Genomic DNA, 27,129 nt, shown 5'->3' with positions numbered 1-27,129 from the left:
CAGACCCCCCACCGGTCGTACAAAGGAAGTTGGAGGAGTGGGGCATCACGGCTACAGCGCCCTTGAGCCTGCAGTTTGCTTTTCAGTTTGTGGCCACAGCCAGCGAGCGTGGAAACCACAGCAGGACGGGCTCGAATGGCGCGGCCCAGGGAGTTGCTTCACCGCCGTGTCCTCACTCTGCATCTTTCCCTCCTTCCTGCCCTCCTTCTCTCATTGGCCCCTCGCCCTTTCTTCCCTAACAGCCCAAGGACCCCGGCCGTCTGCAGCCTACTGGGTGTGAGGCATCACCCCTTCCCCCTGGGGATCTGGACAGCTGCTGACCCTGCTACACTGTTCCCCCAGGACACTGGTCTGGTCATTCCACCCCCCCAAAACCACCTTGGTTTCTTTCAACAAGTTACAGTGGGGCCCTTGACCTCTTCAGGGCAGCTCCCCCCAACCCCACACGAGCGGCTCTGGCACCTGGGACTTTGTGCTGTTTCCAGCTACTGCCCTGCCCTCGGCCATCTCTTCAGCCTGCCCTTCTCCAGGTTCGCGTGCCACGTGCCACATCGAGGAAGGGAAGCTCTGTCCCTGACCCCTGCCCCTCTCTTTTCTGGAGCCAGGGTTTGCTGGCACGTCTTATCCCCCAGAACCGAGCCTTCGAGGCACACCCCCGTCTGGGCTACTGCTCTGCAGTTCCAGATTGTTCCATGCTTGCAATGCCCGGTAACGAGGATGTCTGTCCATGCGTCTCCCCATTGCTGGAGGTGTGTCCTCAGGACACATTCCCAGAGGTGGGGTTGCAGATCCCAGCGGAAAGGGATATGCAGTCTCGTTAGATCCCTCCTGACCCCTCCACCCCCACCGTGTGCAGCCCCGGCCTGTAGGCGTGTGAGGCCCACCTGTCCCCACAGCCTCTGGCCGTGAGCTGTCCACCTCTGCGTGTCCGCTTGGCACTTCCTGGATGTGAGTGAACCTGGGCCTCTGGCCCATTTTTATGTTGTGTGTTAGGCATTGTCTGTATTTTGCCCATTCTCCTGTTTCCCCACCTTGATTGTTAAGAGTCTTTATATGTTCGGCATATTGGCACATAACCCCCAGGTGGGCCCTCCCCACTCGTCATTTTCATTTCTTATGCTCCCTTTTTTCATGGGCAGGATGCGATTTTATGTCACTGAATTTGTGTCTTTTCTTTTATTGTATGTAGAGTTTTGAGTCCCCACACCCCGCCTGCAAAGGAATTCACCCACATTTCAGTGTTTAGCTCCTGTGTGGTTTCGTTTGTTAATTTTGATATGGTCCATTGCAGTTTCCTTTCGTAAAGGTGTGAGGTGTGCATCTAATTTTACCTGTTTCTAAATGACTTACCAGCTGTCCCAGTGTCATTTATTTTTAGGAAGCCCATCTTTCCCCCGACTTTGTTATATATTGAATTTCCAATTGAACTTGGGTCTGTTCCTGAATCTTTTATATCAATGCAAGCCACGTGCATAATTTAAAATTTTCTAGGAGCCATGTTAAAAAAATAAAGAGAAACAGGTGAGACTAATTTTAATATGTTTAACTTAATATATCCAAATATCACTTCAATGTGCAGGTGGTATAAACACATGATTAATGCATTGGCTGCCTTTTTGGCTCACGAGACTGGGTGTGCTATTCTCCATCAGGACCACCACATCCCAGGGCTCAGTGGCCGAGTGGACACGCAAGCGGCCATGTGGACATGCAGGGATATGCCATCCTGCCCCTCCCGCCCGTCTGCTCGGGGCCCACCCTGCCCCCGAGAGAGTGTAGTGGGTGTTTGCGTGTCTGGCGGGGCCATATTCCTCTCCACACTGGGGCTGCCTACTCAATGCTGGTGCCTCTCTCCCCAGAGAACATTCTCATTCTCCAGAGGGAACTGTCTTTTGGAAGCACTGGGGGCAGCTGGCATTTTGGTGAGAAAGCATGAGAAATTTCTGTCTGGGAACTTGTTCTAGGGAAATTTGTCTCTCTCGTTTTGCTAATGGAGGTCTGTTCATCTGCTAGATTCCGTGAGATGACTTCTTAATTTGAATATTGAATTTTCTTCTGATTCTCAAACCAGCTTTGAGGTAACTTCTTAGGAAATTTGACAAACTGTGAAAATAAAAATAGAAGCCAGTAATATACCTTATTATTGCTGTCTAATTAGGTGAATGCCTGGCTTCCTAGGCTGCTGGGATGTAATTCTGAACAAAATTGGCTGTGGTTTTCTTTTTAGGACGCTGTGTCTGTGCTAACATCGCTGACTTTACACGCAGCAAACTTTAGTTGCCTTTCTGCAAACCCTGGCTTTTTCTGTTTGTTCCATTTCACTCTTTCCGCTGTGGACGATCCTTCACTGTAAGACTCCTGCCCAGCAGAGCCCCAGACGTGGTTTTTGGCCGGGAGTTTGTGCTCTGGGCCTGAGCATTGCCGTGGGAAGGCCAAGTGCTTCCTGCCTGCCTCCTGCTCTGAATTCCAGACTCTGGTTTGGCCACTGGGGCGACCACACGGCTGGACCTCTGTGCGAGGCTGTGCGAGGAAGGAAGAGGAGGGAAGAAAGCCCAAGCTGACCGGGTTTGCAGACACTCGTCACCATTAGTCAGCTCGCTGCAGAACGGGACCTTCAGGTTCTCACCGAGAGTGGGGCTCAGGGCAGGGCTGCTGCGTCTGCACAAGGAGCCGGTTTGGGGCAGGGCCACTGGCTCCTCCCTGCCCAGCAAACGCCCCTCAGCTGCGTGGGACGGCCTCGTCCCTGGGCTCCCTCTCTCTTCCTCAGCTTGGCCTCCAAAGGCGTTCTAACCTAACCCTAACCCTAACCGAGTCCCAGGAGTCAAGCTTCCAGAGCATGAAAGTTCCCACGTCGAGAACCCCTTCCCGTTGCCCACTGATGGGCAGCTTCTCAGTGTCCCTCTGTGGCGCCTTATGCGTGTGCCAGCACAGATGTGCATGCATAAACACGTTTTCTGTTGGGCCGCCTTTTCCGCCCACAGGCCTGCAACTGTTTGTCTGGGTTTTTTTTTAATTATTATAACAAAACATCATGAGATCTGCCCTCTTAACAAATGTTTTACAGTTTTGTTAACTATGGGGACATCGTACAGCAGGTCCTAGAACTTAATCATCCTGCAAAACTGAAACTTTATACCCATTGAACTATTTTTTATTACTTATTTTTTTAAAGAATTGTAGCAAAATACACATAACACAAAGTTTACCATCTTAACCATTTTTAAGTGTACCATTCAGCAGCATTAAGTACATTCACATTGTCGTGCAACCATCACCACCATCATCTCCAGAACTTTCCATCTTCCCACACTGATACTCTATACCTATTAAACACTGACTACCCCCTTCCCCAGCCCCTGGACCCACCATCTACTTTCTATCTCTGTGAATCTGATGACTCCAGGGACCTCATGTAAGTGGAATCACACAGTATTTGTCCTTCTGTGTCTGGCTATTTCACTGAGCATCATGTCCTCAGGGTTCATCCCCGTTGTAGCCTGTGTCACAGTGTCCCTCCTCCTAAGGCCGCACAATATTCCATTGTATGTACAGACCACATGTGTTCATGGTGCTCCTGGCAGGACTCGGAGGTGAAGGAGTGGGGAGCGAGGGGAGGAGCCGAAAGCCCGTGCAGGGAGCAGCCTGAGGCCCTGGGAGCTGAGGGGGTGTGCCAGGTGTGCCCAGGTGTGCCCAGGTGCCCTCCTCTCCCTGGGGCCAGCCCAATCCTCATTCCACACACAATGGACACAGTCCCTGCCCTCATGCCTCCTTCCTCCTAGATGGAGGAGATGGACAGTAAATCAAGGTGATCAGGGAAACAGAGTGACCTTAGGGTCCAGTAACTCCACTCCGCTGGACATTTACCCCAGAGGGGCAAAAACGTGTGTCCACACGAAGACATATCCCGACTGCTCGTACCAGCCTGTTCATAATAGACAAAGAGTAGAGACAACCCAGCAGACGGGTGGACCACAAGGTGTGGTCCATCCACACAATGGAATGAAATTCTGACACAGGCTGCCCCGTCGACAATCCTTGAGAGTGGATGCTCAGTGAAATAAGCCAGACACAAGGGGCCACATATCATGTGATTCCATTTATAGGAAATGTCCAGGGTGGGCAGATCCGTAGACCTAGAAAGTAGATTAGGGATTCCCAGGGGCTGGGGGAGGGGTGGGGAGTAACTGCTAACGGGTTTCTTTTGGGTGATGGAGAATAGTGATTGATGCACAGCTTTGGAATGTACTGAAATCCACTGAATTACACCCTTTATAAGGGTGGGTTTTCTGGCATGCAAATTATGCCTCAATAAGACGCCTTCTGAATGTGCTTGTGGTGATTGTTGCTCAGCCCTGGGAATGTCCTGGAAACCTTTGAATGGTGCACACTAGGTGGTGAATTGTGTGGTAGTGAATTGTCTCAATAAAGCTATTATTTAAAAAAAACATAGGCACACGACGAGGGGACTGGGGCGAGCTTGGTATGTTTAAGGGGAGGCGAGGAGGCCTGTTGGCTGAGTCTGGGGTGTAGGAGGAACTGAGGCAGGCATGGGAGCTGGGGCTCAGCTCCTCCTGCAGGGCTGTATGCATGGCAAGGGTGGAGCCTGAGACCTGAACCATGGTTCTAAAGGGCCCCCACTGCGGGCAGGGGTGAGTGTGGGCCAGACCCAAGGCCTGCGCTGGGGTGATGCAGATGAGGGTGGCACTGGGTGCTATCACGGGCTGAACTGTGTCCCCCAAATTCATATGCTGAAGCCCTAACCCCAGTGCCGCGTAATGTGACTGTATTTGGAGATAGGCCTTCATTTTTTTTTTATTTTTTATTTTTTTTGGCTGTGCCGCTCAGCTTGTTGGATCTTAGTTCCCCGATCAGGGATTGAACCCGGGCCTTTGGCAGTGAGAACGCAGAGTCCTAACCACTGGACCGCCAGGGAATTCCCAAGGTGGGCCTTTCAAGAGGTGATTAAGGTAAAATGAAGTCACTTGGGTGGGGCTGTCACCCAACAGGACTGGTGTCCTTATAAGAAAGGAGATCAGGACACCGGCACACACATGCGAGGACACAGGGAGACTATGGTGTGTACTCGCCAAGGAGAGAGGCCTCGGGAGGAGCCAGTCCCGACGACACCTCCTCAGCCTCAGGCTTCCAGCCTCCAGACTGCATGGAAGTAGATCCCTGCTGTCTAAACCCTGGGGCGGTGGTGCTTGTTACAGCAGCTCCAGCTCACTGCTCCAGGGCTGACAGAGCCAAGTGAGGCTTCATGAATGCATTTCAGGAGCAGAATCTACGCTGGATGTGGAGGGAGGGGGAGAGGATGAGCAGTGTGATTTGAGATTCAGATTTGAGCCACTGGTGGGTGGTGGTGACGCCACAAGTGAGATGGGAAAGCCAGGCAGGAGCAGAGCGGGCCCCCGAGAGTATCACTTGCTGCTGCCGTAAGCAGGACGAGGACACAGCCAGCCCTGGGCAGCCCCAAGCTGAGCTTGCTCTGCAGCCCCTTTCACAGGCTCCCGAGCCAGGGCGAGGTCGCCTCACTGCCTGCACTGCAGCAAATGAAAACAAAAACTGAGAGGCGCCCTTGGCCAAGCAAAGACCCTGCAGTGGGAGGGGAAGATGGCAGAGCCCAGGAGGCTGCCGGAGGAGGTGGGGCCGGTGGTCCCCAGACCATCTCCCCCAACTTGGACTGGACCCAAGACGCCAGGAGTTTGCTGCAGGCAGCATGGTGTCTTTGGGGAGGATCATGCAACTTGACCCCCATCAGCAGTGAGTCTGAAGGGTCTCCTTGGATCCATGAGTTGGGAAGGGGAGGGGGCCGTGAACGCAGGAAGAACACTGAGATGGTCCCAGATTCTCTGGGCCCCGGAGGCGGGGGGTGGGGGTGTCAACGCCTTGGAGAGAGCCCCAGAAACACAGCCGGTACCCCCTCCCCAGCTGCCCGACAGCACTGGGCTGTCCTCGGCAGCCAGGCGGGGGCGTGGCCGCCAGCACGGAATGCACCCCCTCACTCAGCGTCTCCCTGAGCCTGAGACGCTGTTCTCGGCTCTGACGTCCTCCACGGGAACCCTGGCCAACCCAAACACGCCTGTGTGGGGCTTTCTTCCTGAGTCAGAGCAGTGTGGCTGCGGGCTCTCCTCCTCTGTCCCTGAGCCCCGTCACCCACCCAGTCCTTAGCAGTCCTCAGGCCCCGGACCCGTCCCCGTCCCCATGGGGTACAGACTCTGGCGCCCAGCACGATGTCTCAGAGGCACATGGGGGTCACAGGTCCCCACCCCCACGTCTGACCACACACCTCGGATGGCCACTCCTCCCCTCTGTCCCGCCCTCGTCCTGCAGGCCTCAAGGTAACTCACCTCGACGGGGGAGTCTCCCCACCCCCGATCCAGGTCACCCCCAACCGCTGGCCCAGAGACAGGTCAATGTTGATTATCCAGGCTCTGAACAGAGAGAGAAAGCATTGGCCAAAAAAGATGAGATTTTACAGACTGCATTTTCCAGACAGTCATGACATGTCTTCCAGCCCACATGTTCTCCTGGAGCCTTGATGCCCCCTTGAACGTAAGGGAACTTATCTATATCATCGACAGTGGGTCACAGCACAAGTGATGCTGCACAATTTCCAAGGCTGGGGACTCGAGGCCCCCACCGTGTGGGATGCCAGGCCAGTCCCCTGCAGAGATGGGAAGAAGCCCCAAGACTTCATGGAAAGGGAGGCGTCCAGACAGCTGCTCCAGCTCTAGACCCTGCCTGAAATCACACGAACTACCCAGCTGAGCCCTCCTGAATTTCTGACCCATAGAAACCATGATAGATTTAAAAATGACTAAATTGATGTTTTAAGTCACTGTTTTGAATTGTTTTGCAGCAACAGATAACCATTTCAGAACAGGGTCCAGAAAAGAGATCCACAAGATAGCCAAAATCTTGGTTTTCATCAAAGGTGTCATGGCAATTCAATGGAGAAAGTTAAATTTTTTCAACAAATGGTGCTAGAACTGTTGGATAAACTTGGGTGGGGGTGCATTATGACCTCTACCTAACACCATACACAAAAATTAATTCATGATGGATCACAGTCCTAAATATAACACTGAAACTATAAAGCTTATAGAAAAACAGAAAAGAATATACTCATGACCTTGGAGTAAGTAGGCAAAGATTTCTTGGAGAGGCCAAAAGAAGCTTGAGATAGAAAATGAAAAATCCATAAATTGGAATTTATCAAAATTATAAACATATGTTTCTTAAAAGACATCATTAAGAAAATGAAAACTGGGACTTCCCTGGTAGTCCAGTGGTTAAGACTCCATGCTTCTAATGCAGGGGGCATGGGTTCGATCCCTGGTCAGGGAACTAAGATCCCACAGGCCATGCAGTGTGGCCAAAAAATTAAAGAAAGAAAGAAAGAAAACCAAGCCACTCTCTGGGAGAAAATATTTGCAGTGAACATACCTGGCATTGGACCTATACCCAGAATATATAAAGAACTCCTGCAAATCAATTATAAAAAACAATCCAATTTAAACATGGGCAAAAGATTTGAATAAACATTTTATAAAAGAAGACATACAAATGGTCAATAAGCACCAAAGAGACACTCAGCATCATTAGTCATCAGGGAGATACAAATGAAAAGTGCAGAGAGAGACCCCTATGTGCCGATTAGAATAGCTAAAATAAGAGACTGATAAGTGTTGACAAGGATGCAGAGCAACTGGAACTCTCATACTCTGCTGGTGGGAATAAAATGGTACAACCCCTTTGGAAACAGTTTGACAGTCTCTTATAAAGTTAAACATTCAGCTATATGATTCAGCCATTCTACTCCTAATTATGTAGCCAAGAGAAAAGGAAGTATATGTCCAAAGAAAGATTTGTACATGCATGCTCATAGCAGCTGTATTTGTAATAGCCAGAAACTGGAAATAACTCAAATGTCCATCAGTGGTGAATGGATAAAAAATTGTGGTATATCTATACAATAGAATATTATTCAGCAGTAAAAAAAAATAATGAACTATTGATACACTTATCAACATGGATTAATCTCAAAATAATTATGCTGAGTTAAAGTCAGATTTTAAAAATACATATTGTATAATTCCCTTTATTTGAAGTTCTACACAGGCAAAATTAATCTGTGGTAACAGAAAGCAGATCTGTGGTTGCTTGGGGCTTGGGGGGCTGATAGTGGTGGTGGGATTGACTGGGAAGGGGCATGATAAACTTTACGGGGTAATGACAATGGGCTCTTGATTGAGGTTTCAGTTACATAGGTCTATACATTTGTCAAAATTCAATGAATTGAGCACTAAGATCTGTGCGTTTCATTGCATGTAAATTTTACTTCAATAAAATAATTTAAAATAAACCAAAAAAGTGAAATGAGTGACCAATCTGTTAAGTGGGTTAAAATAATAATGTTAGCTATTCTAGTTTCTTTGCTTTTCCATAAAAATTTTAGAACATCCTTGTCCATATCTACAAAAAATCATGCAGGGATTTTGATATTTTTATATTTTGATATATAGGAATTTGATAGGAATACATATATATCAATTTGGGGAGAACTAACATCTTTACACTGTTGAGCCTTCCTATCCATGAACATGGTACGTCTTTCCTTTTCTTTAGATATTCTTTGATTTCTTTCGTCTGCATTTTGCTGTTCTCAGCATATAGATCCTATACATGTTTTGTTAGATTTACACCTGTCTCATTTTTTTGAAAGATTGTAAATGGCATTTTATTCTTAATTTTGGTTTCTTTCTTTTTTTTTTTTTGGCTGCGCCATGAGGCTTGCGGGATCTTAGTTCCCCATCCAGGGATTGAACCCGGGTCCTTGGCAGTGAGAGCAGGGAGTCCTAACCACTGACCGCCAGGGAATTCCCTAATTTTGGTTTCCATGTGTCCATTGCTAGTATGTAGGAACACAATTGACTTTTGTATGCTGACCTTGTATTTGGCAACCTTGCTGAAGTGAGAAGAAACAGTCTACCTGATTTCTTTACATTCTATGTATGTATATATATTCTATAGCCAAAGTTATTAAAACTGTATGGTAGTAGCAGAGGGATAGACACTTAGGCCAGTGATACAGAGTAGAGTATCCAGAAATAGCTACACATGCCCAGGTGATTTTTGACAAAAGTTCAAAAGCAATTCAATCAAGGAGGGAGGCAACAAATGTTGTGGGAGCAAGTGGACGTTCACAAACAAACAAAAACTTCAACCTAAATTTTGCACTTTATATAAAAATTAACTCAAAATAAAATCATGGACTTAAATTTAAAATGTAAAACTAAAATTTTAGGGAAAAAAAGAGAAAATCTTTAGGATTTAGGGCTAAGCAACAAATTCTTAGATTTGACCCCCAAAGCATGAGCCATAAAAAGAAAGGTGGGCAGGGTGGTCGAAGCAGGGACAGTTAGGGTATTGTGGCACCCAGAAGGTTCTCTGAAGATGGCCCAAAGTCCAGGCTGGGTATAGGGAGGTCCATGGGGGGCTGGGCGTGCGGACCAGGTGCGGCGAGGCTGGGATGAGGTGGGTCTCAGGAATCCTCAGCCAGCTCCTCTTGGGAGAAACATCAGTTCAAGTTCTTTGCCCTGTTTGAATTAAGTTGTCTTTTTGTTGTTGATGGTCTCTCTTTTTCATTCTCAAAATAACCTCGAGGACTAGGTGCAGCCAAAACAGTCCCCCTGGGCACTGGGAAACTGAGGCAGGCCCGCTCCAGACCTCAGGACAGCTGGGCCAAAGCATCCGAGGGCTCAGAGGGGCTCTGGTTGGACCCCTGGTTAGACTAGGGTCGGTTGTGGGAACCGTGGACCTAGGCCCTGGGCAGGAGGTCTGGCAGAGCCTTCAGGGCTGTCTTGGCAGCCAGGCCCAAACCCGGTGTGCTGGGCCCACTCCCAGCAGCATGCAAGTGGGGGGCCATCCCAGCAATGCCCCACGATGCCCTCACCCTTCTCTGCTTTTCTGGGGCCCCCCTACCCTGCTCCAGCCCTCATGCCCAGCCTCTCCTCTCTCCAGGCCTGGGTCAGCATCTCACGGGGGCCTGTGGCCTATTGACCTCCCAGTGTAAAACCCAGGGAAGGAGGGAGGAACCCCCACTTCCTTCTACCTGTGCTGCTGTGTGATGCAGCCGGGCAGGGCAGCAGCCGCGGGGCAGGCGAGTGGCACAGTCCTGCCCACCCGGTGCCCTCCGCCTGTTGGGAGGACAGGGTTAGCCATCAGTGGTACCTCCTGCCTAGGAGACCAGGCCCAGCTGTCCATCAGGTGAGAGCTGGGGGGTGAGAGCCTGGGGCAGGACCCCCCCCCCCAAGAAGGTGCTGGCACCCAAGGGCACTTGTGAAGAGTCATGGCTGCAAAGATGAGCCTTTGGCAAGAGCTTGAGGGAGGGGAGTGAGGCCCGGTGACTCCTTTCTCCCTCGTGGTCCCTTTGGGTGGCCCCAGGTCCAGCTCCCAAATGCACCCTGGTGATGCTTCTTTGGTCAGAACGTGCTCGCCCAGCCCTGATGGTATGCTGGCTGGAAGCGTTCAGGCTTGGCAGCCGAGTGGGTGCCTCCCCCTCCATTCCGAGCCACTGGTGATTTGAGGCTCAGGGGCTCCTGTCGCTGCTCCCCCACATAGAGGGGACCCCGACTGTGGTTCCCCTCAGCCTTGGAGCAGCCCCACGGTCTCAGCAGTGTGTGCCTCGGGTGGGCAGAGTTCTGCAGAGGAGCCCCTGGCGGCCTGCAGCCCGAACCAGGGGTGGGGAGGGGAATGAGCTGAAACCCCGGATCCTTGCCCTTCCCTGGAGTGGCCGGGGCCTGATGCCTGTGTGCTTGGGGCGGGTGCTGTGGCTGGGCAGGGGGAGCTGGAGCCCTCCCCACAGCTGAGTCCATCCTGTTTACTCCCGAGGGATTTTCTGACCTGTCTCTGACCTGACAATCACATGACAGACAACAGACACGGGGCTGGGATGCCGTGGGGAGCTGGAGCCAGCCTTTGGAACCCCAACACTCGGCCTTCCCTGGTGGAAAGGCGGTCACCGGGGAGGGCGCTGCCTGGCTGGCTGCCTCGGGATCTGGGTCACTGTGCACTGCTTTTTGCAAGTGTGTGCTCCCATGGGATTTTTAAATGCATGAGCACCTCTGGGAGCATCTCCGTGTTAGCGCCATTTCCCATCTCCACCTCTGCCACTCTTGAAAGCCCAGAACTGCACCGAGGACAGTCAGAGGTGCAGCATACAGTGAGGGAGGCCCTAGCCATCCCCCGGCCACTCCCACGTGCATCCCTTTAGAGGGCCACGGGCACACGGTCAGGCAGCACCAACTTGCTGAGTCACGCTGAACTGAGCATCCTCTCCCAGGGACCATGTCTCATCGTGAGTGGATGGAGTCCCCCCGACCCTTGCCGGGGAGGGGACGCCCACTGCTGCTCTGGGTCCCCTGGCTGGCCCACTGCTGCCGAGCACAGGCGTCCTTTGTCCCTCTGTCCAGCTGCCCAGTGAATGGGGAACGTGGTGTGGACCAAGGCTCTGCCCCCTTGGAACCCTGCTCTGTCCCCTGCAGCACACAGGCCGCTGTGGCAGGGCTGGCAGTGCCCTCCTGGCTGGGCAGCTGCTCTGGACTGTGTGTCCCTTTGATGGATGGGCCTGTCATCCACCGGAGGTGAGAACTCACTTGCCGTGACCCCGTTACACCAATCTAACGAGAGATGAAGGAAAGCGTTCTCCTCAGCCCCTCCCTGCATACACGTGTCTCCCCTCAACCCCGTGCTCTAGGCAGCCGCCCCCAAGGGCTCCCTGGGCAGGGCTGTCTGGGCAGAGGGCACCCGAGGCTCAGAGCCACGGGGCACACCCACCAATGCCGGGTAGAGGTGCAAGCAGGGGAGCCCGGGTGCCCGGGTGGCTGAGCCAGGGCAACAGAACTAGGGAGGATGGGGTGAGGGAGCAGCGCCCGTGAGCGGTCAAAGGCAGGGGCAGAAGGCGGAGGGGGTGAATGGGGCTGCTTGACAGGACAGGTCATATCCCTCTGTGGGCCGAGGCCTGTGCTTGGAGGTCCCCATTCAGCTGTTTGCTCTCGCTGCGCTCTGAACCCCGTTTCCTGGTCTGTGCACCAGCACAATGCCCACTCCCAGCACGTGGCACGGCTGCCTAGAGAGGGCCGTGTAGGTGGGAGGTTGGAAGAGCGCCCTGTGCCTGCCCCCTCGCCCCCTGTGGAGTTGGGGGTGGGAAAGGTGACTCACCTTCCTGCACACCAGGAGCTACCCTGAAAGAGGAGGACCCCAGGACCCCGGCCTGGGCTCCCCCATGACCCCAACATCACACACCGAGGAGCAGGGGCCTCAGAGGGGACAGTGCCCGAGCCAGAAGTAGGTGGACGCCGCATGGCAGTGTCCAGGATAGCGTGGCAGGCGGGGCTGGATGTGGAAATTTGCCAAGCAGGTGGGGGTGGGGGGCAGATCATGGGGGGTGCTCACCATGGGCGGGGCCCCGAGCAGAGCACCCCCCATCGACCAGAGCGGCAGGTCCTCCTCTTGGGCTGACACTGAGCTTGACCTGGGCCTGCTCTGCACACTGGTCCCAAACACGGCCACCGATTCCCAGGAACGACCCAGGGGACCATCTTGGGGCCAGTTGGGGTGGGCTGTGGGAATCACAGCCTTGAGCCTTGCCTGGGGGAGTGGGCCTCCCCATTGCTGGGGCTTCTCCAAGGGCTGTCGGACCAGGAGGGCTGTCTCCAGGCTCCTGGTTTTGGGAGCCTCACGTCCCGGGAAGGGCAGGTCTGTCTCGAGCCCCACGCCATCACCACGAGGACTGCAGTCCCAGCTACGTGGAGTCTGAGGCTCCGAGCAGGTCCGGATGCAGGGATGGGGGCGAGGTCGTCACTGCACATCAGGAAGTTTTCTCTCAGTGGATTAACTCCCTTTTGAGTTGACTAAGGTCCTTCTTTGTCCCCCTGAAGGGCAGTGTGTTTCTCCTCTTCCCGTCATGGCCCTTTCTTCAAAGAGGTGGTCTGACCTCCTCGGGCTGGCGTGACCCACAGGCCCTTCCCTCCAGCCCCCCGTGAGGGGGTGTCGATGACAAAGCTGCATCCAGCTCGGCTTCTGCCCTCGTCCTTGGCCTCAGATGGACTGTTCTGGAGCTTTGTCACCAGTGGCCCCTGCTCCACCTGACACCCGTGTGTCACCTGGACAAACTGCTCACCTCCATGGTGTTCACATCACGGTGAACCGTCGCCGTGGTTCACATGGAGGCACGAGCTCCTGTCTGTCCTGTGTGACCACAGATGCCCACGAGCCTGTGCTGACGGAAAGAGAGATACGGCACTGGCTAAATGCAGCCTCTTGAGAATTTCCTAACTAAAAAGAGGTTTTTTTCTAAAAAGCATCAAGCTATTTGTAGCCCAAGTTGGTTGAACAGATTTTTCTGGGTGTAGCTTATTTTTTCACTCATTAACTTCTTTTTCTTATGAATTAAAAAGTAGCATTTTTCCCACCCAGGAACATCTTCCTTACTTGTCTCTGTACCACAGCCAGCATTTCTGCTCCTGTGGGGGGAGCAGACTCAGACCCCACCAGGGAGGCTGGGTTTTCCTCCAACCACAGCCCTGAAGTGGGAAGTGCAATGGCTGGGCCACACCCACCGTGCTCCTTCCCAAAGTCACACGTCCCCCGGGTTGTGCCCTTTGATGGGCAGGGGATGTGTAAGTGTTTCACTTGGCCGTCAGTTGGCAGCATCCAGGCTCGAGAAACCAGAAAAGGCCCTTTGCCGTCCCACCTGGCAGAGCTGGAGACACGTCCTCTGAATCCGCTGGCCAGTGCCCAGGCTCTTACTTTGCCTGTCCAGCCATGGATGCTGTCACCAGAGGTCTCCCAACTAGACGTGGCAGCCCCGGTGTCTGTGGTGGGATCCAGGCTGTCCCCTGGACTCACAGTGGTAGGTGACCACAGCCCCAGGGCTCGAAGCGGGCCCAGCCCCCTTCCTGGCCAGCAGCCTGCAGTCACCCCCAGGGATTTCACAGGAGGCCTGACCCAGACCTGCCCTTGACGTCTGCTTCCGGGAGCAGCTCCCCGTCCTCTTTCCATCAGCTCCATGCTGGTTCTCCAGGCCTGAGATGCTGGGCTCTAGCCCAACTGCGCTTATGCACACACTTCTTTGGATACATTTACTTTAATGAAAAAGACCCTGTTTATGTGGTGCCCCTCACCCTTTCTGGTCCCATCTCCAGGATTGTTTTAAAATCCGTGATTTGGCCAAGCTAGGCCCTTGACCTGCAGTCCAGTCCCCTCAAGGCCGTGTTCAAACCCCCTGACAGGGGGCTGCCTGGAGCCCTCCCCCACCCAAGGAGGGCAGTGCTGTTGGGCACTTTGCAGGGGCACATCTGTCAGGGACAGATGTCTCTCCTCCTATGTCCCCACAGGCACAAGCTTGCCTGGCTCAGTCTGTGCTAAATGTCGAACTGTCATGTTTCACTGCCCGATTGACCCATTTTGCAAAGCTCCAGGTCCCCTGAGATGGGGTTCTCACTGAGCCCCTCAGGGCTGATGAAGGCTCAGAAGTCCTGCCTGGCACTCAAAGTGTCCCCTCCAGCCCCACTCCTTTATCCACAATTCCAAATTCCCAAAAGATCTGAAACAAAGGTTTTCAAAACTTGGTGGCAAAGCCAGCCTTGAACCGATATACATTTACTATGATCTTTATTTATTCCAGTTCGTGTGAACAGTTGTGTTTCAGTACAAAATTCTTTAAAAAAAAATTTTTTTTAATATTGTTTGGCCGTGCAGAGCGGCATGCAGGACCTTAGTTCCCCAACCAGGGATCAAACCAGCACGGAGTGGAAGTGCAGAGTCTTAACCACTGGACCACCAGGGAAGTCCCGCAGTACAAAAATCTTAATGTGCCTGATTACGGGGTGCAGCCCCAGGGTCCAATGAGGTATCATGTAATGTATGAGATGGACAAAAATTCTGAATTCCAAACACATCTGGCCCCAAGGCCTGGGTGAGGGGTGGGGGCGGTGGACCGTCCCCACACATCGCAGTGCTGGAGCAGGCGGCAGTCTGGTAAAGGGAAACGGGCTCAACCTGGCCCCAGGATTTCGCAGAGTGATGGTGCTGCTCTCGTGGCTTTTTCACTTAGAGGTGAAACAACTCTGCCCAGTGCTGGTGCTCAGAGGTGGAGGAGCCCACAGGCCAGCGGAGGGAGGAAGGGGTGCAGGAGGGCAGGGAGGGACGGGGCTTCCTGCCTGTGGAGGGAACAGCAGGCCTTCTCCCACACAGGACCCTCCCTCACCTGGGAAGCTGGTGACCACTGGCCCGACTGTCACTTTCTGCGGGACTGAAAGCTCCAGACGTGCCTCCTGGGGCCACTCCGGGGAGGTCCAGGCCAAGGGCACCTGGGAATGTGGCAGTGACCGAAGACATAAGAGGCACTCATGCTGGTGAGTCCTCAGCTTCCCATCTGTAAGTGGGGTGCAGGCCCTGACCTGCCCCGCCTTCGCAGTGCCCTGGGGGGCCCCCTGCAACCCTTCTCAGGGTGCTAGCAGGTCTGCCTCTGGGTCTGCAGAGCAGAGGGTGCCGAGGTGGGCATGGGGGGCGCAGGCCTCAGGTTGGGCCCGTCCTGTCCAGGATGGCGGCTCATTCCCCATCAATAATCCTGGAAAGGGGGCCGGCTAACGGCCCAGGTGTGTGGGCTTGCAGAGCTGTGCGCACAGCACCGAGCAGCTGCAGGAGAGGAGCTGGGGCTGGCCCCCGCCACGCATCAAGCTTTCCGCACAGTGACCATCACCTTTCCTGCCACGGCCAGGAGCAGGACTCCCCAGGCCAAAGCCTCCGGCGTCCATCCTGATGAGGTGAGGAGGGTCATCCACTGACCTCAGTGAGCAGAGCATGCCAGGGGTGGGGTGGGGTGGAGGGTGGCATGAGGCGGGAGACCCCAGGGGCAGGCTTTACAGGCGGGCCACACCAAGGATGGCCAGAGGTCAGGCCTGGACTGGGGTCCCACGAAGGCAGAGGAGTCAGCCCGGGTCTGGGCAGGGGGGCGGGTTGTGGGCAGGGACGGGATGGAGGGCGGGGTACGTGGGCAGGGGCCCGGCAGCGGGGAGGGGAGGTGGGCAGGGGGCGCGGCCGCGGGGGTGGGCGCGGAGCGGGTCTCGCGGTGTCCGGGCGCCTGGCCGGCGGGAGGCGAGGGCGTCGCCCCAGGCAGCGGGCGCGGGGTCTGTAGGGGCGCCTGGGTCCCCACCCCCGCTGGCCGCGCCGGGTCGCGCGTGGGCGCGGCGGGCGCCGATTGGCTGGCGGGAGCGCGGGCGGGGCGGGCGGCGGCGCGGAGGGGCCGGTCACCCCGCAGCCCGGCCTCGGCCTCCGCTCGTCGCCGCCCCGCCCGCGCGCACGTTCCCCCGGCGGCCACCATGAGCACAGGCCTGCGGTACAAGAGCAAGCTGGCGACCCCAGGTGAGCCCGGCGCCCGCCCGCGCGCGCGCGCGCGCGCACTCCTTTGTCCCCGCCGCCCGCACGCCTCTCACCGTGTGTCTCGGTCTTTCCCCCGCCCGCCGGCCCGGGCCCGGACCCCGACCCGACCCCCGACCCGACCCCGCAGAGGACAAGCAGGTACGTGTGCGCCGTCGCTCACCCGGCCCGCTGTCACCCATTGTGCCACCAACGCCGCGGCGCCCCAACGCGACCCCGCCCCCGCCGGCCGTCATCCCGCTCTGTCGCGATAACCGATAACCGATTGTCAGCCTGGGCAGTGGCGCCAACCCGGGGCTGCAGAGGGGAGGAGCGGCCGCAGTGCCTCCGGGCCTGGTTCCTGACCCTCGAGGCATGGCGTGCGCTCCTCCCCTGTTGGGGGATGGGCCGGGTGCCCCTCTCCCACTGGTCCAGCGCCAGCCTCTCCTTGCTGACCTGGCCCGTGGCCGTGTGCTGGGGGTCCTGTGTGAGGCCATGGTCATGGAAGGCCACGGGCTGGGGGAGGGGTCCGAGTCCACCAGCCAGGGCCAGTCCCTGAGCAGCCCCACAGGGGAGCTTCTGGCCACCCCACCCAACTTCTGTGCATCTTATGCCTCCTCTCCACACACACCAATGTGAGTGGGCTGATCTGTGGCCAGGCCTCTTCCCCAGACTGGGAGCCTCCAGGGCCTGGTCTGAGTCATCCCGGTGCTCAGCACCAGTCTTCAAATCTAGGGGGTACAAACTGGTTTCTCAAAGGGCTGGCCTGGACCCCAGTCTCCAGGAATAGAGGGCCGGACAGGAGGCTGGCCTGGGCACTCGCTGTGAACCTAGCTGAGGTCAGGTTTAAACAGCTAGGAGACCCCAAGAGGGCGTGGGGGGGTGGGTAACCGGGGGAAGCTGGGGGTTCTGGGGCAGCCCTGCTGGAGGCCTCTCTGGCTTGAGCTCAGCCACGTTTAGGGCAGAAAAGAAGAGCCCAACTCTGGCACCAGGGTGGCCTTGGCAACCCTCATCTGGGATGGGGGTTCACACCCTGGGTGGATGCTGGGTGGAGCCCAAAGTCTTGGCCTAGGTGCGGCAGGCGGGCCAGGAGTGGCCCAGCAGGTGGGGTGGGGGCTGGGAGTCACTCCTGCCCAGTGCCAGGCCCCTAGCAGGGATATGCCCCACCCTGGGATGGGTGAGGCTCACGGGGAGGGGCTGCAACCACCTCACCCTGCCAGCAAGGGGCTCCCTGGGAGCCCGGACCAAGAGCTGCCTCCCCATGGTGGCGGGTCAAACAATGAAGGAGATGCAGGGACACACTGCCACCAGGCTATTGTTCAAGGGAGAGAAAGAGGGAAGGCCTGGGAGACCAGCCCCCCCTTCTCCTGGGCCTGTGGGCACTCAGGGACCCTCCTGCTGAGGCTTGAGCCCCTTCAGGCCTGTCTGCCCCTCCTGGAGCTCAGCTAGGACCAGCCTTACCTGTTCCCTGCTCCCAGGACCAGAGGGAGAGAGCATTATGCGGGTGGGGTGTGGGGTCCCCTGGGAGCAGGGCCAGGGAGCCCGGTGTTTGGGGAAGGCTCCCCGTGGGTCTGGGGGAGCCGGAAGCCCGCAGTAACTTTGCTGTTCCATTGTTGGTGTTACTGAGCCTCAGCCTGTCTGCACTCTGGGAAAGGGGGCAGGGGAGCTCTGTGGGCCCCCTCTGTGCCCACCCATCTCAGACACTGGGGAGGGCTCTGGTGGCCCTCTGTGCCCCCTCCCCCAACTCCCACCCCATCTCTAGCAGTGGTGGGGCCTTCACTGGCTCTGGTGGCTGGGGTGATTCTAAGAATGGAAATGCCTCGAGAGTGTCAGGCACCAGGAGGAGGTGGGGAGGAGGTGGGCGCAGCAGTGTCTGTGGCTCGGGAAGTCCTGAGGAGTATTTGTTATGCCTCGGGGGCCAGAGAAAGGGAGAGGAAGGGCCCCTTCCTTGGGGATCCCCCAGGGAATCCCCAGGCCCCATCTGGACGAAGTCAGGAGATGGGGCAGGCAGGCAGGGAGCTGGTCTTGTCCCCCTGACCCGGACCTCCACTGAGGCTGTGCCTTACCGATGGGGAAACTGAGGCCTTCTGGGGGCAACGAGCCCGTCAGGCACCAGGCTGTGGGGTGCCAGCTCTGTCTGTCCTCCTGGAGATGCCCTGGGCCCGAGATGTCAGCCTGTCCGGGCAGGAACTGGGCCGAGGGGCCATGTCTAAATTGGAGCCGGGCGTGGAGGCTGGGTGGGACTCAGCCCCAAGGCCCTTCGCAGGTCCGCGTGGTGGAGGGCTGGGGCCAGCGCGGAGGCTTTCTCAGAGCCAGGGCTGGGGGCGGGCTGGGGAGCTGGGGCCTGTGGCTCCCCCCCCTCCTCTCGGATGAAAGGCTTCCCTGTTCCCAGCAGTGGGCCCACCCCTCCTCCCCAGGTGCCAGCGGCCTCCAGGCCACACAGCAGCAGCACGAGCCTAGACAGGGGGACAGAGGCCCCTTAAGCGGGGAGCCAAGAAGGGAGGGCTTAGGTGGGGGAGAACTGTGGGGCCTCCAGTTCCCACTGACGCACAGTCCAGGGGCATGTCTCTTTGGATCCTCAACTCCTTTGCAGGCCTCCCTTGCCACCGGGCTGGTGCTGGCTTGTTCAGATTCTGGTGGGTCCTGAGGGCAGGGTCAGTGAGGAAGGGTTTGGGGGCTCAGGAGACCCCTGTGGTCCCTGGGGTGGCCGCACAGGTGTGAGGGCTGAGCTGGCTGGAGCCCTCCAGGCCCTGTGTTGCCCAGTCCTGTAAGTGAGAGCAAGGTGGAAGCTCAGAGGGAGTGTCCCCCTTAGGGGGAGGGGTTCACTCCAGCACCCCCTACCTCTGCTGGCAGCGGCTGTGTGGGGGCAGAGGTGGCAGCGCATGACTGGCCAGCGGGTTTGTGGAGCTACGCACTGGCCACAGCTTCCAAGTTTGCAGAGGTGGGGGTAGGGGTTGGGCATCTAGTGCTCTGATCGCTCCCTTCCCCCAGCGTAAGCCTCCGCGGGCCTGGGTGGGGAGGTGGGCTCTGCCCTCGCAGGTTCCCCACTTCTCTCGGCGGCCACGGCGGTAAGAATTCTCCAGACACACGCGCACACACGCGAGGGGCGGGCCGTGCGTCGGTGGGTAGCTGGGGGCGCCTCTGTGACACCGCCGCGGGAGAGTAGGGGGACCGGGCGGGCTCCCCCGGGCGCGCGCGTGGATGGGGGCGTACTCGGGCGCCCTCTGGCAGGCGGGACGCGGCAGCGCAGACCCGGCCGTGGACCCGGCCCCCCGCCCACCCGGCTGTGCAGTCGCTGGACTGACGGCCTGAGCCGCGCCGCTCCGCGCGCAGCCGCCCGCCAGCCCGCCGAGCTGGGCCCTGCCCTCCTCCGCTCCGTGGCTCCGCCCGCGCGGCCCAATTTCCAGGCGACTGTCTCCCGGAGACCGCGCGCTCCTCTCCGGCGCGAGGGCCCGCCTGTGCCAGGGGCAGGCCCGCCTGGGGCCGGACGAGCGGCTTGGTGGCCTCGGGGTCCCGGCATCGCGTGAGCGCCGCCCCTCCGGGCTTCGGTTCCCGCGTCCGTAACCCGTAACCCATAGCCCGGGGGCGAGAACAGGGCCTTGAGGCCGCACAGGGCGCAAGCCCCTGGCGCACGGCTGACGCCGGGTGGGCCTGACGCACTCTGGGCCCCAGCGCAGCGGGCAAGGTCCCGGGGTCGCTGCGATGGACTCGCTGGCGGCACCCCAGGACCGCCTGGTGGAGCAGCTGCTGTCGCCGCGGACCCAGGCCCAGAGGCGGCTCAAGGTGTGTGTGGAGAGGGGAGCGGAAGGTGGGTCAGCTGTGCGCCCGCCCCCGCGCACGGACTGGGGATTCGACAGGGGCTGCCGGGCCGGGGTCCTGGGGTGGGCGCCGCAGGCCGCGGGAGGCTGGGCGCCGCTGTCTATAAATAGCCCCTGCTCCGCCGTCGCCGCAGCCAGCCACCCCCGCGGCTGGATCGGGGCCAGACGGGGCCTCCCACCCCTTACACTCGGGAGGGGTGAGTATTGAGGTGGGGGCTTCTCCAGCCTCTGAGGGCCTTGGGCGTGTCCGAGGGGTCTGGGTCCTGGTGCCCTCTGCCCACCACCCAAGGGGGGACACCGCCTTGCCCACTGTGCCTACCACCCCCTTCCACACGCACACAGACTCCATCTCAGTCCCTGCGAAGCCCTCGCGGGCGCCTCCACCCTCCACCCCCACCTGCCTTCCACCTCCAGGGCCTTTGCCCACAGGCCCTCACCCACTTCTGCCATTGAGATGCCCCCTCCCTGGGGACCCTGCCCTGCTGCCCCCTGGCCTGAGCTGGGTAGGGGCCAAGGCACTGGGCTGCCCCAGGAACCCCAGCGTGCCCCTGACCCCCCCGCCCCCGCCAGGACATCGACAAGCAGTACGTGGGCTTCGCCACACTGCCCAATCAGGTGCACCGCAAGTCTGTGAAGAAGGGCTTCGACTTCACGCTCATGGTGGCGGGTGAGTGGGCCGGCCTCCAGGGCGGGCGGGGGGCACTGGCAGCCAGGCTCTGTCTGGGGCCTGGGACCTGGGACCTGGGACCTGACCCGACTTTCTCACTGCACCTGTGGGCAGGGGAGTCGGGCCTGGGGAAGTCCACGCTGGTACACAGCCTCTTCCTGACTGACTTGTACAAGGAGCGGAAGCTGCTCAGTGCTGAGGGTGAGTGGGCCCCACGCGGCCCTGGAGCTGCCACCATCCCCTGCTGGGTGACCTCTCCGAGGGCTCCTTCCAGGTCCAGCCCTGCTCCTCTGTCCCCGAAGCATGGGTCTCCCGTTCAGGGTCCAGATCACCGCCGGGCCACATAGCCAGGGATGAGAACGAGGGTCTGGGCTGCCCGGGGTGGGAGTGAGGGTCACAAAGCCTGTTCCAAACCATCCCCCCACCCGCCCTGCCACAGAGCGCATCAGCCAGACGGTCGAGATCCTGAAGCACACGGTGGACATTGAGGAGAAGGGGGTCAAGCTGAAGCTCACCATTGTGGACACGCCAGGCTTCGGGGACGCCGTCAACAACTCTGAGTGGTGAGGAAGTCCTGCCCGGTCTGCCCTGGCCCCTGGCCACCAGCCACCAGCCTGGCCTCATGTGCCCCCTGCCCTCAGCTGGAAGCCCATCACCGACTACGTGGACCAGCAGTTTGAGCAGTATTTTCGGGACGAGAGCGGCCTCAACCGCAAGAACATCCAGGACAACCGTGTGCACTGCTGCTTGTACTTCATTTCCCCTTTTGGGCATGGGTAGGTGGCTGCCCCGGGCCAGGGGTGCGGGTCCTGCCCATCCCTGCGGCGCCCCCTCCCACCACCCCCACCCCATGAGCCCCTCGCCCCGGCTGCTCTCCACAGGCTGCGGCCAGTGGACGTGGGCTTCATGAAAGCCTTGCACGAGAAGGTGAACATCGTGCCCCTCATCGCCAAAGCTGACTGTCTCGTTCCCGGTGAGATCCGGAAGCTGAAGGAGCGGGTGAGCCTGTGCGGCCGCGGGGCGCAGCCGGGACTCTGGTGGGGCCAAGGGCACCAGCCCCTCACCTGATGGCCCTTGCCTGCCGCAGATCCGGGAGGAGATCGACAAGTTTGGGATCCACGTGTACCAGTTTCCTGAGTGTGACTCGGACGAGGACGAGGACTTCAAGCAGCAGGACCGGGAACTGAAGGTGAGGCTGCAGCACTGGGGGTAGGGGACCCAGAGGCCACTTTACACCAGGTCGGGAGGAGGGCCAGGGCCCAGGTCTGATCTGGGGGGCAGGAGTCTTTCGTCCAGGCCATAGAGTCTTCACCTGGGGCTGGGGCTAGGGCGGCCCAGGTCCCCCGCTGGCTTGTGTAGTTGGGTCCCCATGTAGTTAATAGGTCATGGAATGCTTGCCAGGACCTAAAGGCACAGCCACTGGCCAGGCCCCCACCCTGGCCCTTCGCTCAGCCCCCTCGCCATGCTTCACCCGCAGAAGGGCCTGGTCCAATGGCCCCAGGCCTGTGCATGTCCTGGCTCCCAGAATTCTGAGCTCCAGGGGAAGGGGGGGGTGGCTTTGAGTGTTCCAGGGGTTAGAGTGGCGATGGCAAGCCCAAGCTGGGGACAGGTGGCCACCGAGCCAGGAGCAGGGTGGACCTTTCACCCCGAAGTCAGCAGGGGTATCACTAACAGGAGGCATGGGCTCTGCCCTGGGAAAGGAATGGGGAGGCACTAGATGGAGTGGCTGTTGGGGGGGGGTATCAGGAGGGGGGGTACATCTGATGGGCACGGCCCAGCAAAAGCCCTAAGGTGTAAGCTGCACCAGTTCTGGCTTCAGCTGGCAACAGAGAGGCCAGAGGTGGGGACAACAGGGTCTCTTTGGGGAGAGGTTGTTGATGGTGATTCTGGAGGGGCGGACCAGGTGCCTAGTGCCCATGCCCCTCTCCCACCACTGACCCCACACCCATGCTAACTGGGAGTGAGCCCTTGCACCTGCCCCCCCAGGAGAGCGCACCCTTCGCTGTTATCGGCAGCAACACGGTGGTGGAGGCCAAGGGGCAGCGGGTCCGGGGGCGTCTGTACCCCTGGGGGATCGTGGAGGGTGAGTCGAGGCCTGGGGCACAGCATTTGGGTGGGAAGGCTCCCCTGGGCTGGCGCCTCACCCACCGCCTGCCCCTGCCCGCAGTGGAGAACCAGGCACACTGCGACTTCGTGAAGCTTCGCAACATGCTCATCCGTACACACATGCATGACCTCAAGGACGTGACGTGCGACGTGCACTACGAGAACTACCGAGCGCACTGCATCCAGCAGATGACCAGGTGCGTGACCCACCCGCCCTCGGACCTGCCCCGACCCCCACCCAGAGGTGTGGGAGCCACAGGGTATCGAGGGTCAGCCCAACCCCCAGCAGCTTAACCCTGGTGTCCACCCTGCAGCAAACTGACGCAGGACAGCCGCATGGAGAGCCCCATCCCCATCCTGCCACTGCCAACCCCCGATGCTGAGACGGAGAAGCTCATCAGGATGAAAGATGAGGAGGTTGGTAGGCAGCAGGGGAGGAGCAGGGGCTGGGGGTGGGGACAGGGCCAGGCCCGTCCCAGTCCCATCACACTTCTCACCCCGCCCTCCGTTGTTCCTGCCCCGCCCCCCTAGCTAAGGCGCATGCAGGAGATGCTGCAGAAAATGAAGCAGCAAATGCAGGACCAGTGACCCCACCACAGCCCCACTTTGCCATGGATATACTGCCAGTTTCCAGGCTGGCCCTTCCCAACCCTGGACCCCGACTGTCCTGGACTCGACCCCGGATTCGTCTGGATCGCCAACAGGCCTGGACACAACCCCAATTCCAGAGTGGCCCAGACCTGGACTTTTCCCTACTGTTCCTGAACTGACCCAGAGACGCGGGGTCGCAGCCCCCAGCCAACCCTAATTTATTCTCAGCATCAGCCCCTCCCCTCATTTGTATCTGCTTCCAAGGGGCCTGGACAATGGCCCCCACAACCAGCCCTCTCTGGCCTTGGGGGAGCAGGAGCTAAGTTGGGTGGTGACTTCTGAGATCTCCCCCCAACCCAGAAGGTCACAGCACTTAGATTCCAGGCCCTACTCAGATGGGCGGGTAAACCAAGGCAGAATAGGGGAGCAGATCCGTGGGATCATGGGCCTATTCCCTGCCCAGTGCTGCAGAGTGAACTTGGGAGCCCTCACTTTGTGCTGAGGTGGGCCAGGTCCTTCTTACCTCCTCACCCACTCACCAGGTAGCTCAGCGGGCAGGTTGGACAGCCGAAGCAATTAGGATCCCTCCAGACATTAGGAGGCCAGCTGGCTGCTGGGGAGGAATAATGGGGCTGGGATGCTTGTGAATGCCTACGCCCCTCCCCCATGGCCATGGCCTGGCTCCAGGAGCAGTGGGTGGTGGGCAAACTGGCAACCCCCATCCCTGGACCACCCTTCCCTGTTGGTCGCTGGAGGCCTGTTCCCCCCAGCAGCACTGTTGCCCCGGGTTCCTGAGCCCTTGGTACCCCATCCCTCCACCCGCATGATCCCTGCCCCCAAGCTCCATTCTCCAGTTTGTTCAGTTGTGAATGCTGCGTCCTGTCCTGGTGACAGGAGAACAATGTTGGTGAACGTCGAAGAGGGTGTCCGAGTGCTCCGTGCGCCCCTGGGAGCGAGTGGGGCGGAAGCCCGGTCGGCCGGCAGCCTGGCGATAGCCCTCTATCTGCGCTGCCGGCTTGGCCTCCGGGTTATTTCTGAAGGGTGACCGGGCTGTGGTCGGTTTGGCGGGTGCGCCGGGGCCTGGCAGGGGCGGGGCGGCTTTATCGCCCGGTTCTGCGGCCGCTGCCTGGCGCTCCAGAGCTAGCTGGGCCGCTGTCCTCTCGCCATGGGCTCCGGTGAGTCTGGGGTCTGCCCGGGCCAGGCCGCTCCCTGAGTAGAGTCCGGTGGGGAGGTGCTCGGTCCTCTGGGCTGTAGTCGGGAGAGGTTTGGGTCAGACTTAAAGGGCACTTCCAGCCGGTGTGCCAGGCTGTCGGGGTGGAGAGGCTCGCGGGTGGTGGGGGGCACGCGGGTGCCCTGGGACCCCGCCCAGGAGCCCCAAGGGCCGGGCTCACCGCGGCGCTTCCCTTCCAGGGCCGCGCGGGGCGCTGAGCCTAATGCTTCTGCTGCTCGCGCCGCCGGGCCGCCCGGCCGCTGGCTGCCCAGACCCGTGTCGCTGCGCGGGGACGCGCGTGGACTGCGGGCGCCGCGGGCTGACGTGGGCTTCGCTGCCGGCCGCCTTCCCGCCGGACACGACCGAACTGGTGCTGACGGGCAACAACCTGACGGCGTTGCCACCGGGGCTCCTGGACGCGCTGCCGGTGCTGCGTGCCGTGCACCTGGGCGCCAACCCCTGGCGCTGCGACTGCCACCTGGTGCCGCTGCGCGCCTGGCTGGCCGGCCGGCTGGAGCGCGAGCCCTACCGCGACCTGCACTGCGCCGCGCCCCCCGCGCTACGGGGCCGCCTGCTGTCCTACCTGGCGGAGGAGGAGCTGCGCGCCGCCTGCCCGCCTGGCGCGCTCTGCCGCGGGGCGCTGGCGGCGCAGCTCCTGCTACTCTGCCTCGGGCTGCTGCACGCGCTGCTGCTGGCGCTGCTGCTGTGCCGCCTGCGGAGGCTGCGCGCCCGCGCCGCACGCCGGTGGCCGCTGACTACCCCGCTGGCGGCGGAGCCCGCGACCCCCGAGCCGAGCGACTGGCGCTGAGCCATGCGACCGGCCCACTGACCGCCCCCGCTCCGGCCGCGTCCTCCGCCCACACGATCTCCCAGACGCGCCCCCCCGCGGCCGCGCGCAGGGGCCCCACTGCTGCGCGCGCACCGCTGGCGACACGCACGCACCCCCTGGACCTGGATGCCGAGGCGGGCCCGGGGCGAGCCGCTGCCCAGACCAGTCGAGGCCCCCACGCCATCTCCAGTGCGAATAAACCTTGCTCCCCATCCGACCGATCTCTGCACCGTGCGACTCGGAATCCCACCCCCCCTCAAACCCAGAAAGAGCTCCGGGGATGATTCAAGGGGACACATCGCATGTTCATACACCCAAAATCACCTTCTGGTGCGCGCAAGGTCTGGGAGTGAACTCACCTGCCACCGACTCTCCCAGAAGTTCTAGTGAGAAGGCACAGAAGAGCTGGAAGTACAGTGCCCACACTGGCGGGAGTGAGGACACAGGGGACAGTGAGGACAGTGGACAGTGAGGACACTGTGGAGCAGTGAGGACACTGGACAGGACAGTGTGGGGACGGTGAGGACCCCACAGGAAGTGTAGTTGCCAGAAAGAGCAGATGCTCAGAGTGGCGGTTTCCGGGAGTCAGTGAGGGTCTTCCAGGTGGCTCTGAGGACAGTCCAGGGTGTGAGGTTTCCCTGAAGGCAGTGACTGCACCACACAGGCAGCTTTCAGGGTATCAGGGGTGCACTGGGGATGGTGAGGGCGGTCGGTGGCCCAGCAGATGCTTCCTGGGCATCTGAGCGAGAAGCTCTGGAGGGCAGGTGAGGAGGGGGCGAGCGTTGTGAGCTGGGGTCCACGTAAGTTCCCTGCAGGGGTGAGGAGGCACCTGGGGTTGCAGGGTCTCTGAATCGTGTCCTCCACCTGGCCGCCGCCTCCTGCAGGAAGGCACCTCTGACTGTTTCTCAGTCCCTGTCTCCCCGTCCCAGCCCTGGATCCAGGCTGAGCCACCAGGGCCTGGGAATCCTCTGTGGGTGTCCCAGTGAGGCTCAGGCTGCTAATGAGGGCCTGGCGGACCCAAAGAGGGGCTGATGCATTTCCCACTATTGGGGTCCTGCTCCCGTCCTAGTTGTGGCCCCCACCTGTCTGGCCCTGTGAACAATGAAGGCTGCTTGCTGTTCACCCCAAACAGGACCCTGACAAGGAGCCTCGGGCCTGAGCCCCAGCTGCCTGGCACAGGAAGGCCCCCGGCTCCGCTGACCGGGTCGGGGAGGCTGCCACTGACACGGCCTTTGTCCTGGCCTTTGTGGGACAAGACAGATGGCCCTCCGGTCAGGCTGATGCTATCTCGGGGCTGCCGGTGGGACGTGAGGCAAGAGCCACCCCCTCCTTTGTGGGCAGGTGCATGGCATCCGGCCCATTGTGGGCTGCAGTTGACTGTCTGGCCGTCCATCCAGCCTTATCACCACATCTGGGACAGCGGCCCCTTTTGTACAAATAAACTGCCACCCTACCTCCCCCAGGGAGTGTCCCAGAGCCCCTG

At 59.2% G+C, this 27,129-nt stretch overlaps 2 protein-coding genes across 3 annotated transcripts; both read left to right on the top strand.

The window, feature by feature from the left end:
* Positions 1–16,359: 16,359 nt before the first annotated feature.
* Positions 16,360–24,526, top strand: SEPTIN5 (septin 5). 2 transcript variants are annotated; one of them, XM_061170539.1, is made up of 12 exons: positions 16,360–16,431; positions 16,577–16,587; positions 20,814–20,910; positions 21,025–21,111; positions 21,350–21,473; positions 21,552–21,686; positions 21,792–21,909; positions 21,998–22,099; positions 22,897–22,993; positions 23,078–23,213; positions 23,331–23,433; positions 23,548–24,526. In XM_061170539.1, the coding sequence occupies exons 1-12, from the start codon at positions 16,389–16,391 to the stop codon at positions 23,602–23,604; spliced, it is 1,110 nt and encodes a 369-aa protein (XP_061026522.1). In that variant the 5' UTR covers positions 16,360–16,388; the 3' UTR covers positions 23,605–24,526. The 2 variants fall into 2 exon arrangements, with proteins under 2 accessions (XP_061026522.1, XP_061026521.1); XM_061170538.1 differs by lacking the exons at positions 16,360–16,431; positions 16,577–16,587 and adding an exon at positions 19,836–20,208.
* A 246-nt stretch (positions 24,527–24,772) lies between these two features.
* Positions 24,773–25,803, top strand: GP1BB (glycoprotein Ib platelet subunit beta). Its single transcript, XM_061170540.1, has 2 exons — positions 24,773–24,782; positions 25,018–25,803. Exons 1-2 carry the CDS (start codon positions 24,773–24,775, stop codon positions 25,623–25,625), a joined length of 618 nt encoding a protein of 205 aa, XP_061026523.1. The 3' UTR covers positions 25,626–25,803.
* Positions 25,804–27,129: the final 1,326 nt, after the last annotated feature.

The sequence above is a fragment of the Eubalaena glacialis genome, chromosome 15 (genome assembly GCF_028564815.1).
Source record: "Eubalaena glacialis isolate mEubGla1 chromosome 15, mEubGla1.1.hap2.+ XY, whole genome shotgun sequence".
Lineage (NCBI taxonomy): Eukaryota > Metazoa > Chordata > Mammalia > Artiodactyla > Balaenidae > Eubalaena > Eubalaena glacialis.
The sequence above is the reverse complement of the archived record's forward strand: the minus strand, read 5'-3'. Positions and strand labels throughout refer to the sequence as shown.